Source organism: Acanthopagrus latus, chromosome 7 (genome assembly GCF_904848185.1).
Source record: "Acanthopagrus latus isolate v.2019 chromosome 7, fAcaLat1.1, whole genome shotgun sequence".
Taxonomy (NCBI): domain Eukaryota; kingdom Metazoa; phylum Chordata; class Actinopteri; order Spariformes; family Sparidae; genus Acanthopagrus; species Acanthopagrus latus.
The window spans coordinates 19,720,584-19,736,301 of NC_051045.1; the positions used below are offsets into that span (position 1 = coordinate 19,720,584).

A 15,718-nucleotide genomic window follows, 5' to 3' on the forward strand; every position below is an offset into this window, starting at 1 on the left:
AAATAAGTAGTATGAGAAAATGACCTTTTGTTTGCTTTTGATATCACGTTCATAATTAAGTTATCTGCAGATAACAAAGCTGATTTTCTCGAGATAATGACATAATACAGAAGTTATTGTAAGCGCGGCAGTTCTGGCTTCTGTAATAAACACAATTTTGAGGTAAACAAGCCATGAAAATAGTGTTTGCTTCTAAAATGTCAAACATATATAAAAGCATTTTGGAGACTACAAAGATTTTTTTTTTCTCTGAAAGCTTGGCAAAACAGGAAAAAAAAAAACTGGAGTTCTGAGACAAATTTTAATGGCGCATCAACAGTAGTGGATCAAACTGCTAAGAAACATATAAACTGCAGGACAACTGATGTACCTAAAGTAAAGGCGAGCGGTGGTCTTTTCCCTCGTCAAGCATGGGACGGTGACAGCAGCAGGACAGTGCCTCTGGTGGGAGATTCTTCAAGCAACAGGTCTTGTCCATGCCACAAACTCCTCACTCTTATTCACAGTTCATTTGCCATCCAACCAAATGGCATGTGTGTATCATGGTGATTCAGCAGGCTAAAAGTAACAAACTATACAACTATGGTGTTGTACCAAATCATGCTCACATGTGTTAAACATCTTCTGTCTCCTCTTTCTCTGACCTCCACATTTATTATCACTCTCCATTAGAACAATCTAATGAAGCAGAAATGGCAAGAAATGTAATCTTGGGAAAAACTACCATTGTTTAAGTTTCTAACTTTCACATGTGTAGGAGTTTCCGAACCCCACAGTTGATTAAATCCAAGTCCATTTTCATTAGTTGTAATCAGCTATGTCTTAAACATCTAATCAAAATGACATGGCACAAACAAAAAAAACCAAAAAAAACCAAAACATTAAATCTACTATGAAATAATTCCTTGTGCTTGCAAAATAAGTTAAAAAATAAACACATAAAACCTCTACTAACCCCTCCGTTCATCACCCCACCCCGCCGTTCCCTCACCCCTGCAGTTCCTTATGGGCCTTATTGAACTTTGACCTGTGTTCTTCTACAGGCATGGCCCCAGCCGGCATCATCTCCTCGGGCTGAGGTCCTCGGTGCAGCCTCGGGGCTGTCAGAGATGGGATTGTGACGGTCACTTTACCGCCAGGCCCGGTTGAGCAGTTTGACTTCTGCCAGGCGTTTACTGATCATGGTGGCAAAGAAAAGGGCGAAGAGAACGCTACTGATCAGCATGTAGTCGTAGTCGTCTTTTAGTACGTCAAACTGCTTCGAGGGGTAGACCCGCGTCTGGTAGATGTCCAGACCATATGCCACCACCTAAGGGAAAAAGCAACACCATCATATTTACATTTCATTTATGTGAAGGAGATAAACAGTGTGTTGCCTCAATTAAACATTTATTTCCTGGCACTATTTTTATTGCTTATGATTTAAAGAAACACTTTACTTATATATAGTCCAAGTTTATTACAGTTAACTACGATGTTGATGAAGGTTCTCAGACACGATATACAGGACATGTCTTTTGTTTTGGTTCATGTGCTTAATGAGGTTGGGATGTCTACATGAGTGCAGGAAAATTAGGAAATAAGTCTGACACATGGTCTCATTATTCAAGAATATCCCCCCTCCCCCCGCAAAGACATCATTCCGTCAGAACATTTTTAACAACAGCAACAATTGTTAAATCAACAACTGCCTGCCTACCTAACATAACAAATTAGTCAGTGATTTGACTCACCAGGCAGGTTGACTCCAGTCCAGAAGGGGCAGTGTAAATTCCTCGCACTCTTGATACTGTCTGATTGTAGTTGATAAACCACTCTGTACGGATCAGCAACTCTGGCGCGTAAGGTATCAGGTTCTCTTCACTGGAGATCAAGTTAACAAGTTAGATATATAGAAGTTAAAAAAAATTGTTTTTTAAAACCAAAGCTGACTGAAGGACTCACCGGCTCTGCTCAGACACTATTTCTGGTCTCCGAGGGTCAAGGAACATCTTGGGCAATGACAAAATCCCTCCAGATGGCAAGCCAACTGTGACAAATAAAACCCAAGGAAACCGATTTTAAAAAGGGCAGCAAGCTGAACAATGTTGAATAGACCTTTTTGTTTATTAGAAAAATTCATTGGCGATCAGACCGAACCTCACTGAAACTTACTAAGCAGATGGCGGCTGGTGATGCCCTTCTCCGTCAGTGTGGCCTCCATGGTAGAAATGGAGGAGGGGAAAATGTAAGACTGCTGAAGCACCTGAGGAGCATGTGGCCGATCCAGTGAGCTGAAAACTGTGCTGTTGTAGAGCTCCATGCCCTCGTACAGCTCAATGACAGAGAACTCGTTCCTGCGAGACTTGGTGCTCCAGTATTCGTACTGCAGTCAAACAGAGGCAGGGGGACACATTCAGGAGTGAGATCACTCAGTGACATGGTGTGGGCAATCAATGACAGTAGCAGTGAGCCAACATCATTCTTAGTAATTTCTAGTTTACAATACTCACCACCACCCAGTTTTCAGAGTGCACAACGTGCACCGGTCCTTTGGCTTTTCTCTGAACGGCCTCGTGGATGATGCGACCGGTCACGCCATCAATCAGGATGATCCCAATGAAACTTCGCTCCTGATGCTGGTCTGTGCTCTCGGTCACCAAAGCGAGCAGATTGGGGTTCAGGTACTGCATAAAATGACACGAAACACGATTCAGCATCTTGATCGAGGTTAAATGTTCTTAGCCAACACCACTTATTAAAAATATGAGGGCCTGAAACATTGTTTTGTCAGCTGATCCAGAGCAAGGTATTTCAGCACTTACTGGAGAGATGATTGGATATTCTTAGTCCCTACTGGATGAACACTAATGATTTTGGTGACCCCCTTTTCCTCCATTGTCGCCTTCAAAAGTCTTTTTCCACCCCCTCTGATAAACAGCTTAAAGAGTGGGAAAGATACTAGTCTGTTGTTCATTCTTTCAAATACTTTTGATACTGGAGCGTTGTAATGAATACTGCTGTCCCAACAAAGCCTCGACAGGCAAAGATTAGAATCAGGATCTACAGTAAGAAAGTGTAAGAGAAAAAAAAAGATTTATTCTTATTTAGAGTCAGTGGCGGAGACGGGGGGATGAATCACTGGGGAAACAGTGACACAATGATGTGATGGCATTTCTTGGAAAAATGAGTTTTCAGCCTACATCAGAGGACAGGAAATGATTCCGTATTTCTGACTGAGGTGGGAATGAGATAAGTCGAGACAACATTTACCAATTCTAGCATCAGTAAAGGCAATGATAGAATTTTCAAACTTTCTCAACACGCCTTCCAAACCAGTGTTAGTAAGGATTTTGGTGTAAGTCATCATACCTTATAGAGGACGCTGCGGTCTCCCATCACTCTGCCCTGGGAGTGCACATGCTCATTGGGCCTTTTCCCTTTGACTGAAACAATCTTCTGCACCTCGGTCGGGATGACGACCTCCCAGATCAGCTCAGTCGACAAGTCCTGAGCGCACAAAAACATCCAATAAGTCATCTTTCGTACCATTTTATGGTAGAATTTGAACAATAAACAGACCTCTGGCTACAATGTTCATGCTCAGAGAAACTCTTCTCCAACCCTTGAAAATGGCACTTTATAGATTAAGCATTGTTAAGTAAAAAACATCTGAGCATCCTTTAATGCCTTTTTATTAACGTGGAAGTGTTCCGTTGAATATGGAACAAAAATGTCAATACAATTACCGTACAAACGGTTGGAGGCGGCAGCTCTGTAAAATAGTGAAATAGTTCACTTGCCGTTCGTAGCCTGTAGCCAGAAAGTCTTCCCTGGCTGGAGTCAATAAGAAAAAAGAATATGGATGAGGCCATCTCCTGCAGCTGCTGTAGAACATTCTTTGTAGAGGGAAAAGCAGACACCTGTGGAAAACGAAATAATGTTTACTATCAAAGTCTGGGTTAGTTATCACTCACCCTTTAAGAACACCACAACAATTAAAATCTACACAATCATACTGTCGCACTGGTGTAGTTTATGTGGACAGAGAGGCTGAATCAAAGATCTAAAAGATATTGGTCTGATGAGTGAGAATGCAGAGGAATAAAGGCTTTGAGACTGTACAGACAGACCATTAATCTCATGGGTGGGGAGGTTTATAGTGTGCCACTGACCTTGTACTGGTCATCAACAAGTAGTAAGACTTTAGCATAATCCTGGTCCATGAGAGGCAGCATGAGGGACTGAAGGATGGGCTGAGGCAGAGCAGGAGGAGTGACGTGACTTTTCTTTCCAAAGATGGGATTAAATACATGGAGTGTGGCCAGGCCCGTGTCCTAAAATTGGAAAGAACATATCATAAACAGAAAGTATAAGAACAAGTAAAAGGACAGTATTTGTAGGCTAGAACTAGCATCGGATTTTTGAATTGGATTTATTTAGCCACTTGTTAGCAACCACCATTTTTAAGACACGTCAGCACATTTTAATTAAATTGTGAGACATTTAATGATGTGCTTCATGTCACAGCGCAAAATGTGAAGTTATTTTTACCCGTGGTATCCATAGCCCTTATTTGGGGCATGTAGCTGAAAATCTAAAAAAAAAAAAAAGCCTCAGACCTTGAGATGGGGGAACCGGATATAAAAAGATGCTTAGTGATTTCTATGTTTTATGACAAGGCCACTTTGGTCCGTACCTCAGGTCAAATATAAGCTGCTATTTTTTTCAGGTTTTGAACCAAGTGGGTCAAAATGCTCCAAATGCTCTGGAATGATGTGCGTTAACCAGAACAGAACTGGTTTCTTGCTGGTGAAATAAGCAACGGCATGACAGACAAGTTGAACTGCTGATTTCATTGTTATATCCTTTACTTATGTTTCTCTGGCCCACAGGATAACAAAACTGGCCTCCAACCTGAAGATCTTTAACCACACAGCATAGAGGCCCCATTTTTAGATACCTTGTCTTTGATGATCAGTGAGCACTGTGGCGGATGAGGGAAGTGTGCGGTGGTCCGTTGCACCATAAGTTTGAAGGCTGCATTCGATGGAACGTCTTCCAGGTAGTGCTTCCATAAAATACTGCCTGTCTTGCTGTCAATCCCAAAGAGCTTTACAAAGAAAAAAAAAAAAAAGCACAGGATGAACTTTCAGAGACTTCTGCTGGAATCTGTTTATTAGTGTTTCACTTGACTTTGGGCCTGCCTGACCGTAGACAAAACAGTTTAGTTTGACCACAAGTGTGCAGCAATGCTCATCTCTTCCAAAACACTCCCAAAAAGTAGCTAAAGTAGAAGTCAAAGCTTAAGTCTCGTACCTTCCCAGACGCAGTGACCATAACCATCATCTTCTGCAAGTTGAACTCGTCTCTGGATAGATTCTCGATGGTCACGTCGTTTTTAACTTGACTGCGCGGCTTCCGGGCATCGTAGAACAGCTTCCAGAGGTGGGCGATCCAGGCCTGTAGCAAGATGAGCTGAGAGGAAAGCCTCTTCAGCACCATGGACATCAGCCCGTCTGGACACATCACAGTGAGAACACAGATGCTGATTAATGACTTTCAGTGGATTCAAGTCACACTTTAGAATTTCATGTGAGCTTTTAGATGTTTCTTGTGCTGGAAATTGTATTGTTGTCTTGGCAAACAAATCACAGGTGTACCTCATAACATTAAAGACCTTGTATATCAGTGTAGGTGTAAAAAATAGATGACAGTAAAATGAATACATGGGTAGCAGCTTATTTGTCACATCATTATGTAAACAGTGCAACAAAGAACAAGATGGGAACACAGTTGGCTTTGTAGAAATACAATATGACTGATTCTAAAAGTGAACTCAAGCAAAGGGAGGTGTGGGTGCCTAAAACAACAGGTCCAGTGGATTGTCAGTCAAAAACAGGAGACCTGAACCTTCAGACCCATTAGTCAAGCTTAATGAAGAAAAGCAGAATATTACCTTGAATGGCTGAATCCAAGAGCAGCAATAAAAACAGGACAAAAACAAAAAGACAGTGAAGCCAAGAGCAACCAATCGAACACACCCAAGAATGAGTTTAGCCAAGGCCTGTTGCAAACTAATTATTAGTTCTATATCAGTGGAAATCACAAAATGATGAGGCAAGAAGAACAAGCTACCCCTACGGACTGCTCAGAGCACTACAACATTTCTCACACTCACATATTCATACAGTCATGGCGGAGGCTGCCATGAAAGGTGCAAACTGGGGTTCAGTAGCTTGCTCAAGGATACTTTGACATGCAGCTAAGCTTCTGAATACTGGATGACCTGCTCTACCTCCTGAGCGACAGCCACCCCATAAGACCCAAGTTTCTAGATCCCAAATTACAGAGCGACTAACACGGGCAGAAAATAATAGACGAAATACAGAATATTAATCCAGAGCAGAGATTAGTAGTAGAAACACATTGGGATTCTGGGTTGACATTTACCGGCTTTTTTGCCAAACTCTCCCTCCAGCTCGGCCTGCGTTCCTGTGAGAGGCAGATCCACCATTTCCATTGTCACCACATCTGACAGGGCCTCCTCTCTTGTCCACATTACACGCCCTGGAAAAACAAGAGTCATTATTGTTCTGCAATCATTCATTCCACTTTCCACACCCTGTCACAGTATGCAGTTTGTGTTGAGCTTTCCATAAATTACAACTTTTTTTTCCTCCTTTCATGCTTGTGGAAAGGACGAGACTATGTGAGCATTATGAAAAACCGAGAGCCTGTTCGTGCTCCATTGCAGTGGTCAGATGTTGGCAGTATTTGTGATGATTAAGAAGTGGAATACCCAAATGTTATCATGAGGCGAGACATGGCTCACTAGTCTCTTTGCACTTTGGAAAGATGTACTCAGTCAACAGTAAACACAGTGACACATAAATTAGGGTGTCTGTTAGTAGTTTACTGCTGTAAATTCCATGTAATATCCTACAACCCACAAACTGCAGATTCTTACTTTGGCGCCCCTCGGTGGCAGAATAAAAAAGGCATTGAAGTAGACAGAAGCACATACTGAACTGTACTGAACTACTCAATTTGACAGAGCACTTTTCTCAGCACTAGCAAAGCTTCCTGTTTTCCCGCCCGTACCTGGCTGTTGTAGAAATGAGAGTGCATGGTCCTCTGAGTGCACCATGACCCTGTAACCAACAGCGTCGTCTTTCTTGAGGAACGCCTGTACGTACAGCTGGAAGACAGAATAAAAGAACCTAGATTACAAACTGAAAATTGTTATAAGATGTCTTAACTTTTGTGACCCTACTGGCTGAAGGTCTAATATTGACAATGGTATCTCCCTCTCAGAAAGACTGAATAAGAGACATCATTTGCTGTCTTAGACAGCTCCCTTCCAGTTTGATTAGAAGGTAAATTTCCCCACTCATTTCTTATTAGAGGCAACTTTTGCAGTTTTAGCAATTAAATGTTTACCAGCAATTGTACTTATGTTTCTCCTGCTCCAATGACACGATTGTATATCCTTGCACAAATAAGCCCCAACAAAACATCATTTTTAACTTTGTTTACAAAATGAAAATTGTTGAGAAATGCTTGATGTCCATAGGCCTTCTCCCAAACTAGTCTGATTTGTTCAGAAAGTAATTGTATTAATCATCATACCCTTGCTGTCTTGACCAGCCAGATATCAACTGTGATGATGAATACCCGGGAAGAAACTCAGGTGTTGCATGCAGTATGGACAGAATTGGGACACACTACTTTGTCATGACAGCATGCTTTAAACTTTGAACCTCTTGCTCTTATATCCATCGCAGCCTTAGCACGAACTTTTGGGGTAAAAGAGCATATCACTCAAATGGGCTCTAATCTGTCACTGCCATGTCTGGCATTCTGTAAAATGAGCTGTTTGTGCTGTTAGCGTTTGCGTTGAGCAGAAGATTGTGGGTCAGAACAGCCAGAAAAGCATGCTGGCTTGCATACTGCGAAATATGACCAGATGTAGTGAGACATCCTGGTACTTTTGATATTGCATTTCACATACTTCATACTGGAACATAATCTTTTTCTAGCATACCAAATAGTATGGTAGTGCAGGTATTGGAATGCATGTTAGACTCACTTTCTCTGGTTTCCCAACATTAGGATCCAAACTGTAAATCATTGTTGTGTCCAGAAGTCTGCGTCCAGTTTCTGCACTAAAAAGGTTGATACTGCATGCCTATAGGGAAGAAAATAGATAATTACATCTGTCACAGTGGTTTTCATTTGACTTATAAATAAGGTTTTGAATTCAGCTCAAACTGTATCAGATAGATCTAACTTTGTTTCCAAGCAGCTACATAAAAAGCCAGGCTAATACAACTTCTATTCATCAAAGTCAATAATTAAATCACACCACAAACATGCAATGGAAACCACACACTAATACAAATCTGATATCATGATTTTACATTAACTCACAGTTTTGTTCTTGGGCGACATAATAGCAGCAACGGTCTTCTCTCCAGCGGTCGCAAAAGAAACCAGCATAGCCTGCGAATCAACACAAAAGCATCATGAACATCTGAGCCCTTACAGTTTTCGATGGCAAATATTACAATATGACAACTGGTTTGGATTTTCATTGTCAGAATGTGAACTGAGCATGAGAGAGAAATGAATGAGTAACAGTTACTTACAGGCTTGAAATCCCTCAGTGTGACTATTTGCCCATTGTTGAGCTGGAGGAGCACATAGTTTTCAGGCCCGAGCTGAACAAAGAACTCTGACAGCGGCTGCTGGGCCGGGTTGGGCTGTGTGGACACCAGAACTGGATGGAAGCCGGGGGCGACTTCAAGTCCCAGTGACTAGAGGGAGACAAATGATAGCACATAAACACAGAGAAGATACAAAAAGACACAGTTCAATTGTGTAGATACAAAAATGAAGAGAAATGAGATGGAAATTGTAGCTGAACCAAACCTAAACAACAGATATATACATTTGAATTTAACTAGAGTTTTTAGTTTATTCTGGGGGGGTACCTGCAGGGGGATCTGGGTCATCTGTGACTCTGCGTGCAAGTCCAGCATATACAAGGACACAGCTGCAGGGTCCACGCAAGTCAGCATCCCCTTGCTGATCACTGCACAGCTGCCCTGGATGTTTGACAGCCATGGAGCTTCGACCGATACCTGAGGACAACACAATCACGTCAGAAAGTGGGATTTAATTAGCATATTGGAAACAATGGTTTGTTTTACTGGATGTATTTTGAAGAATTGTGTTTTTCCATTCAGTATCAAAAAGCATATTCTACACAGCATCTACATACTTTATAATGTGACTATAAATAAGGATTACCTGTCTGATTATCTCTCCATCATCGACACTGTAAACCACAACAGCAATGTGGGAATGGGGAACAACTCCCAGTGCATATACTTCACCATTTCCACCAGAATACACAGCCTGGTAATCCACCGTTTCACTGTAGCAATAAAAAGATGGGACAGCTGTTATATATTATACATACATAACATTTTCATTACCTTATTTGAAATGCACTGATAGAATTTTCCCCAAATACAGACTACAAACTACTACCAGCATCTTACAGTGCAGACAGTACTTTCTACAAAAGAATTCAAGCAAACGAAAATACCTTTAGTCTCCACACCATTCAAAGATGTGTTTTGCTTACTGTAATTTTATTAAGCAGAGTAATGTATGTGCAAAGTTTGACACTAGTGGACAGTTTTCACATTCATCTGCTGAAGGAAAGTGTCTGTCCTCACCTTAAATCTGATTTTAAGGTGTATACCTACAAGTATGATGTGTGACATTACAACTAGTTCTGAATCAATTGTGGTCCAATACAAAACTTGTTTTTACAAAGACAGACGAGTAGATGTAATCTTTACAATCTTAACTTTTTAGAGGAAAAACAAGGAGACATGAATGTCTCAATGGAGAATATGTCTGGGGGGCATTTCTAACGTCGGCGGAGATGTTTTGTTAACAAAGACAGCTCATACTAAAAGTACGAAAGACACATGAAAGCAGGTTCAAATGTTCACCCAGTGCCAAAAAAAAATCAACCTGCCTTTCTGGAAGATTCTCTATCCACTTTTGATGACCATTAGAAAGGTAATGGAGAGAGATGGCAGTTTTCTTCAAAACAGCCACGTGTTTTACGCTGTCCTGCTGTCCACTTAAACATGCGGCCTGGAAACTAAAATGTACAACAAAAGCGGTTAACATCTCATCAAATTTAAGACAGTTTTCAACTTAACAACTGCCAGCTGAGGAAGCAATCACCTGCCAGAGTCGAGCACAATCTCCCAGTTCAAACCGCCAACATTTATATCCCAGGACCGCAGCAGGCGGCCATTACCAACTACCAGCACCGCATCTAGGAGACAAGAACAGTTTAAGAACTGATCTGGCTTTAATAGGGGAAATCAAATCTCTGAAAGCTCAAACGCAATGATAAACCTCACCTTGTCCATGATGCAGAAGGGCGTCAATGCTGCCCTCTGGCCCAGTCTTGTCCACATGTCTCCAGACTGCAACAGTCATTGAATAAACAATTATCATAGGAACACAGTGTGTCTTCTGAGAGACAGATCACCTTTCTGTAACAATAGACAGACACAGTACTTACAGAGGTCTCCAGTCCTGGTGTTTAGTGCAGCAAAAACATTATTCTCTGTTGCCACAAGCACCTTTTTGGATGACTGCACATGTGTGTCGAAATGGGAGAAGCGAACCTTGCCGACATATTGCTGCCTCCTGTGAATCACAAGCAAGGGAAGAAGCTGTCAGAAGGTCAACAAGTTAGTTTATACTTCTGGCAAACCCAAATGCCAAATTTATTAATACAGGAATGATCACAAACGGCAGTGTTGTGTCACACACCCGAAATAAAAAGGAGAAAAATATTGGTGGACGGTTTATTGATGTTGGGCCAAATCCATTGAATCATTTCAATCACATTTACAGTAACTAACTGATCTTATGTGACCTTTGGTTCGCGAAAGGCAAACGAGAAAGTGTGAACAAGCTAACAGCACTTACTTTAAGCGAGTAAATACAATCTTTTTTTTATTCATTTCCATGTCTTTTGGCCTGTTCTTTCAAAGTCCACCCCAAACACACCGGGTCGCAGCTAGTGGCTGTGACAGGTGTTAGCATTAGCATCTCCACATTAAAACATGGCTCTCAATTACCTTTCGTATTTGATCATTCTCTAGAATCCTCTTACCAGTCAAATTTCCCTACTTGATCCTCGAACACAGCCCCGATAGTGCCGCATAACGTCACAAATTTCAAACACAACAAAATTAGCTTTGCCATTGCAGCAGTAGCTCTGGGCTAGCTCTTCACCAGAAGGAGGAAGTCGGAAGTTGACTGTCTTATATGTTTGTCTCGTGACTGAGAGGTGCTGCACCCTACCGGTCAGACAGGTACACAGCTGTGATACCTGTAATGCAGTGATCAGGCTGCAGAATAAACCGAGCTATTTCAGACACAAATGTAAAATTTGAGCTTGAGACTGAACACAAAACTGTCTTCCTTACCTGAGTATGATGTGTTAAAGCTACCTGAAATCATAGTGATAAAGGAGACTAGACTTTTGTTGTGTTATATGTTATATTACTAGAGAGGATGCTGTTTGTGGACTGAATAAATTCTTACATGGCTTATATTATATTGGACCAGAACAGTCTAGTTTGCAGTGTGGTCAGTATTATAAATTTCTCAAACTGAAAGGAAAGGAAATAGTCCAGTCTGCAAAACACTCATACACAAGGATACCAAATTACAAGAATACCAAAGTATGAATAATTCTATTTGTTTCTTTATTAACACAATATAATTATTTAAAAAAAACAAAACACACACACACACACACACACACACACACACACACACACACACACACACACACACACACACAGCTTCACGACCGAGTGCAATGTGAACACCTCTTTTTCAAAAGCGACCTATCTGTTGTTTTGGTTGTATTTGCACATAAATGTAACGGGGAACTGAATTACCAAATTGGGAACTGTATTATTAGCTGTTATTAACCTTGGGATGAAAAACTGTTCCTTAGAGACAGACAGGAAAAACTAGGATGAGATGATGTTGGCCTGACTGCTGTCAGATTGTGAGCGCCCCCTACGATTTGCTGTAACAGTTTCTATCTCCAGTAGCTAGTTTTTTCTATGGGATTTCAAGATGGCGTCGAGCGGAGGAGATGGGGAACACGAATGGACAGCGGCAGTACGACCGCTTTTATCAGCGTCGTACACCGCTTTTGAAACGAAAGAGCTACCTCAGCTTATTGGGTCTATAATCAACAGGTAACCGGTTACATGTCAATAAATTCCGTGTCTGTATTTGCCCAAATACTGGCCGTGTCCACCCAAGAGTGAGCTGACTGGCTAACTCGCTAACTTAGCTTGGTTGGTTGAGTTCGATGGGAAACATTACCCTCGTAGCTAACGTTAGCGGCTAGCAAGCTACTTGAGCTTAACTTGCACTGGCATCGAGTCAGTTGCTGACGTTAGCTAACATGCTAACGCTAGCTAACTTACTCAAAATGCGATTTAACCTGCCCTAATTGGCAATGCAAAACTGTTTAAAACAAGCCACGATTAATGACAGATGGGCGTTGGTCGTAAATATATGAGTGTTGCTTCGCAAACATGAATCGACTTCGCAGCGGAACGTTTAGAAATTTTGCTTCATCATTAGCTAGCTAACACAAACATTAGCCAACAGGCTAAATAAGGGGCCTTCGTAACGTTGAAATGGCCCAGCCACAGTGAAATTTGACTACGTCAGCTAAGTTAAGTTGCCTGAATTAAACAGTGATTTCGTGCTGAGGTTGTCACATCCAGTTTACTCTGAGCATGTCAACAAAGAGTTGTGCATTAGCTGATTAATACGACAGTCAGTCAGTTAAGCGTTTTCTGCCGTTTGCCTGTGGTTGTTGGGCTGAAAGTAGGCGGGGACCTTGTAACGTTACTCTGCACTAATTTTTGATGAGGCGGTGCACGTCGTTAATTTAACATTATTGTAAGCAAAGCTATAACTTTGCGATAATGATGCCTCCTACTTGAGTCTTATCCTAAAGAAGTGTATCAAATCCGACATAGTCCTGAAGGGAGCTGGTGCAGTGCCTGTCATGGAGGGGCGACTTGGTCGTTGGAGCCAGGCATAAATAATTCTCGGGACTTTTCATTACCTTCCTCGTAGAACTAGCTAGTAAATGCTCATTTAGCCCTGCAAACTACCGATGCATACACCGCCGTGAAGTGATTATCAAATCCGTAGTGCCCTCACAGTATCTAGGATGTCACTTTGCAGTCCTTTTCAGTGGTGACATCAGTTGATCCCTGTGGGCATTCAGTTGAAGAGCTTCCGGCAATGTTTAAAGGTTTCATTTCCTGACGCAACGCTCAACCTGTAAATATGACAGCAATGCTGCTATCAGACCTGTTAGTTTCGTTTTATGATGAAACTGCCAATTGGGCTGGTTTACATGTTAGTTTATAACTGAGCTCACTTTTTAGCCACGATATCCAATGTGGAACATTTTTCAGCAATATTTTATTGATCATTGGAGTTTTCAACCTCTTGATCATGAGAAAAAAGAGACATTTTATTGATCAAGTCTAAAGGGGGGTTATGGAGAAGAGCAGCAGGAGGTGGCTGTTTTGGTCCTAATGTCCTTGTTACATTTCTCAGTAGACTGCTCATAAAGCAGGTGTGAGCATGTGGATGAAGTGTTACTGGAGCCCTTACTTTCCTTCCCCCTGTCAGTATGCAGCTCACATGTGGTAAGGGGAAACAAGTTAACAAATGACCCAGTACTGTGGAGCTTGTTTTAGGAAAGGTGCGAGCTGCAAAATCAGGGTCTGTGTTTTCGTTCTATATAGTTGTATTGGTTGTTGTGATTACTTTGTACGTTGTCATGGTGTGGAACATTAAATTGGATTTGTAATGACACTTGAGCAGATAGATGTCTTGTAGGCTGAAGAATAACTTACAGGTGTACAGAGTATAGTTAAGGGAAAAAAACACAGGGTTCATGTCACTATGAAGGACTTGTGCTAACAGTGACATGGCCACACAGGTCGGTTTCCACCAACACAGACTGCCTTCCTTCTGTCTGGAAGTGTGTAATCAGATCACCGACTGAAGAGGTGACATTTGGTTTGGTCAGTTTGTAACAGTGCCTCAAGGATGGTTAAGGACCCTGCAAAGGTCTATAAGGGGTTTTAGGGCATCTGACAGGCTATGCTTGATTGTGTCATTAAACACAAACTGGTTTTCCCACGATGACAAACTGCACTTAGCCTATGAACAGATCTGTCCGACAGAAAATATTTCATAGATGGTTTGTCCAAAGCCAGGCATTATTTTTCCTGGGGGCAATGGACAGTGTACTGCCACTAGTAAGGACCAATTCTTTGTTCTTGTTATTTATGTGCGAATATATTAACACTCATTAATAACAAACAGCTTTTATTTGAAGAAATGTGGCAAAATGCCAAAGGTGTTGCCTCTCTGGGAAACCTTAATTGTTGTGCATCAGTTAGCAACAAAAAATGTGTTTCAATCTAAAGGTAATACAGTAACAAACACAGTGTCACACCGTTTCACTCATTTGTGCAGTGTTGATAATTACTTTTTGCAGATATGTTTATCCATTCTTCATGCATTCAGCATTACTGGCATAGAGGTTATCTGGTTTTTGTTGTTAAATGTTGTAGGGGGTATCACTGGTGGGTTAATTGTTTTTCCATACAAACACCATGTCTCTGTCTGTCTCCTCATTCTTCAGCTAAACAGCTATAAAGAATTGTGATTCAATTTATATTTGACTGTTTTTAATGAGAGAACCCACTTGTCATTTGCAGTGAATCGGACATCCTTCACCACGACAAACAGTATGAGCCTTTCTACTCATCATTTGTGGCACTCTCTGCACACTACATCACCACAGTATGTGGTCAGAGTATGTATCATTCTTATTCTCTGAGTTTGATTGATAAGAAATGACTACTGCTATACCTCAAATTTTTTTTATATGTTACAGGTTGTGTTTCTTCCAGCCAGCAAATGATTTTTGCTCTCTTTTTTCAGTACCGAGAAATCAGCTGCTGTCGGTTGCTGCAGCATGCAAAGTATTGATCGAGTTTTCATTGCTGCGCTTGGAGAACCCAGACGAGGCATGTGCAGTATCACAGGTGAGAGAAACAAACTGCATGGGAGATTGTTGTGAAGATTTTAATCAGTTTAAAGGAGATTCAACATTCATTATCCCCAGATAAATTGTTACCACATTTTCTTTTCGACAGCCTTTTTGTTGTTTTTTTTTAAAGATTTTATCTAGTTACATTTGCTCATTTTTTCTGGTCATGTGTGCTAGTTTTGTGTTTGAAAGGACACCATTTACTGTATTAACTATTAATTAACTTAAATTGAATAATACTGTTTATTTTTCTTCAGAAACACCTGATTCTTCTCATAAAAGGACTTTGTACTGGCTGCAGCAGACTAGATCGCACAGAAATCATTACCTTCACTGCTATGATGAAATCTGCCAAGTTGCCTCAAACCGTCAAGACCCTTTCAGATGGTAAGTGTCCTTTTTAAGAGATGGACCAAAGGAAAACAATAATTGAATGATTATGACACAACATGACTAGTAGTACAATTATTTATTTGTTAAACAAAGAACAAGTTGAGTAATTACAAAAACTGGGAA

General features: G+C 41.1%; 2 protein-coding genes across 13 annotated transcripts in view; one reads left to right on the top strand and one right to left on the bottom strand.

Moving 5' to 3' along the window:
• Window positions 1-287: 287 nt before the first annotated feature.
• On the bottom strand, window positions 288-13,318 carry emc1 (ER membrane protein complex subunit 1). Of its 3 annotated transcripts, none has more exons than XM_037104061.1 (23): window positions 13,061-13,318; window positions 10,598-10,725; window positions 10,434-10,499; window positions 10,252-10,345; window positions 10,037-10,165; window positions 9,295-9,421; window positions 8,976-9,125; window positions 8,631-8,798; window positions 8,413-8,484; window positions 8,072-8,170; window positions 7,084-7,180; window positions 6,433-6,549; window positions 5,939-5,947; window positions 5,299-5,498; window positions 4,943-5,092; window positions 4,155-4,316; window positions 3,783-3,902; window positions 3,352-3,489; window positions 2,493-2,666; window positions 2,155-2,365; window positions 1,945-2,029; window positions 1,734-1,863; window positions 288-1,309 (listed from the first exon to the last, which is right to left on the bottom strand). In XM_037104061.1, the coding sequence occupies exons 1-23, from the start codon at window positions 13,129-13,131 to the stop codon at window positions 1,130-1,132; spliced, it is 2,877 nt and encodes a 958-aa protein (XP_036959956.1). In that variant the 5' UTR covers window positions 13,132-13,318; the 3' UTR covers window positions 288-1,129. The 3 variants fall into 3 exon arrangements, with proteins under 3 accessions (XP_036959956.1, XP_036959954.1, XP_036959955.1); XM_037104059.1 differs by lacking the exon at window positions 13,061-13,318 and adding an exon at window positions 11,198-11,351; XM_037104060.1 differs by lacking the exons at window positions 5,939-5,947; window positions 13,061-13,318 and adding an exon at window positions 11,198-11,351 and having other exon boundaries at window positions 1,130-1,309.
• Window positions 11,998-15,718, top strand: part of ubr4 (ubiquitin protein ligase E3 component n-recognin 4) — a 44,984-nt gene continuing 41,263 nt past the window's right edge. For 6 of the 10 annotated variants that reach the window (XM_037104050.1, XM_037104051.1, XM_037104054.1 and 3 more), the window contains exons 1-4: window positions 11,999-12,302; window positions 14,868-14,965; window positions 15,094-15,197; window positions 15,460-15,589. In XM_037104050.1, coding sequence (XP_036959945.1) covers window positions 12,178-12,302; window positions 14,868-14,965; window positions 15,094-15,197; window positions 15,460-15,589 — 457 coding nt within the window. In that variant the 5' untranslated portion in view covers window positions 11,999-12,177. Of the gene's footprint in view, window positions 12,303-14,867; window positions 14,966-15,093; window positions 15,198-15,459; window positions 15,590-15,718 lie in introns of all 10 variants that reach the window. The other 4 variants (XM_037104048.1, XM_037104049.1, XM_037104057.1 and 1 more) reach the window with 2 other exon arrangements.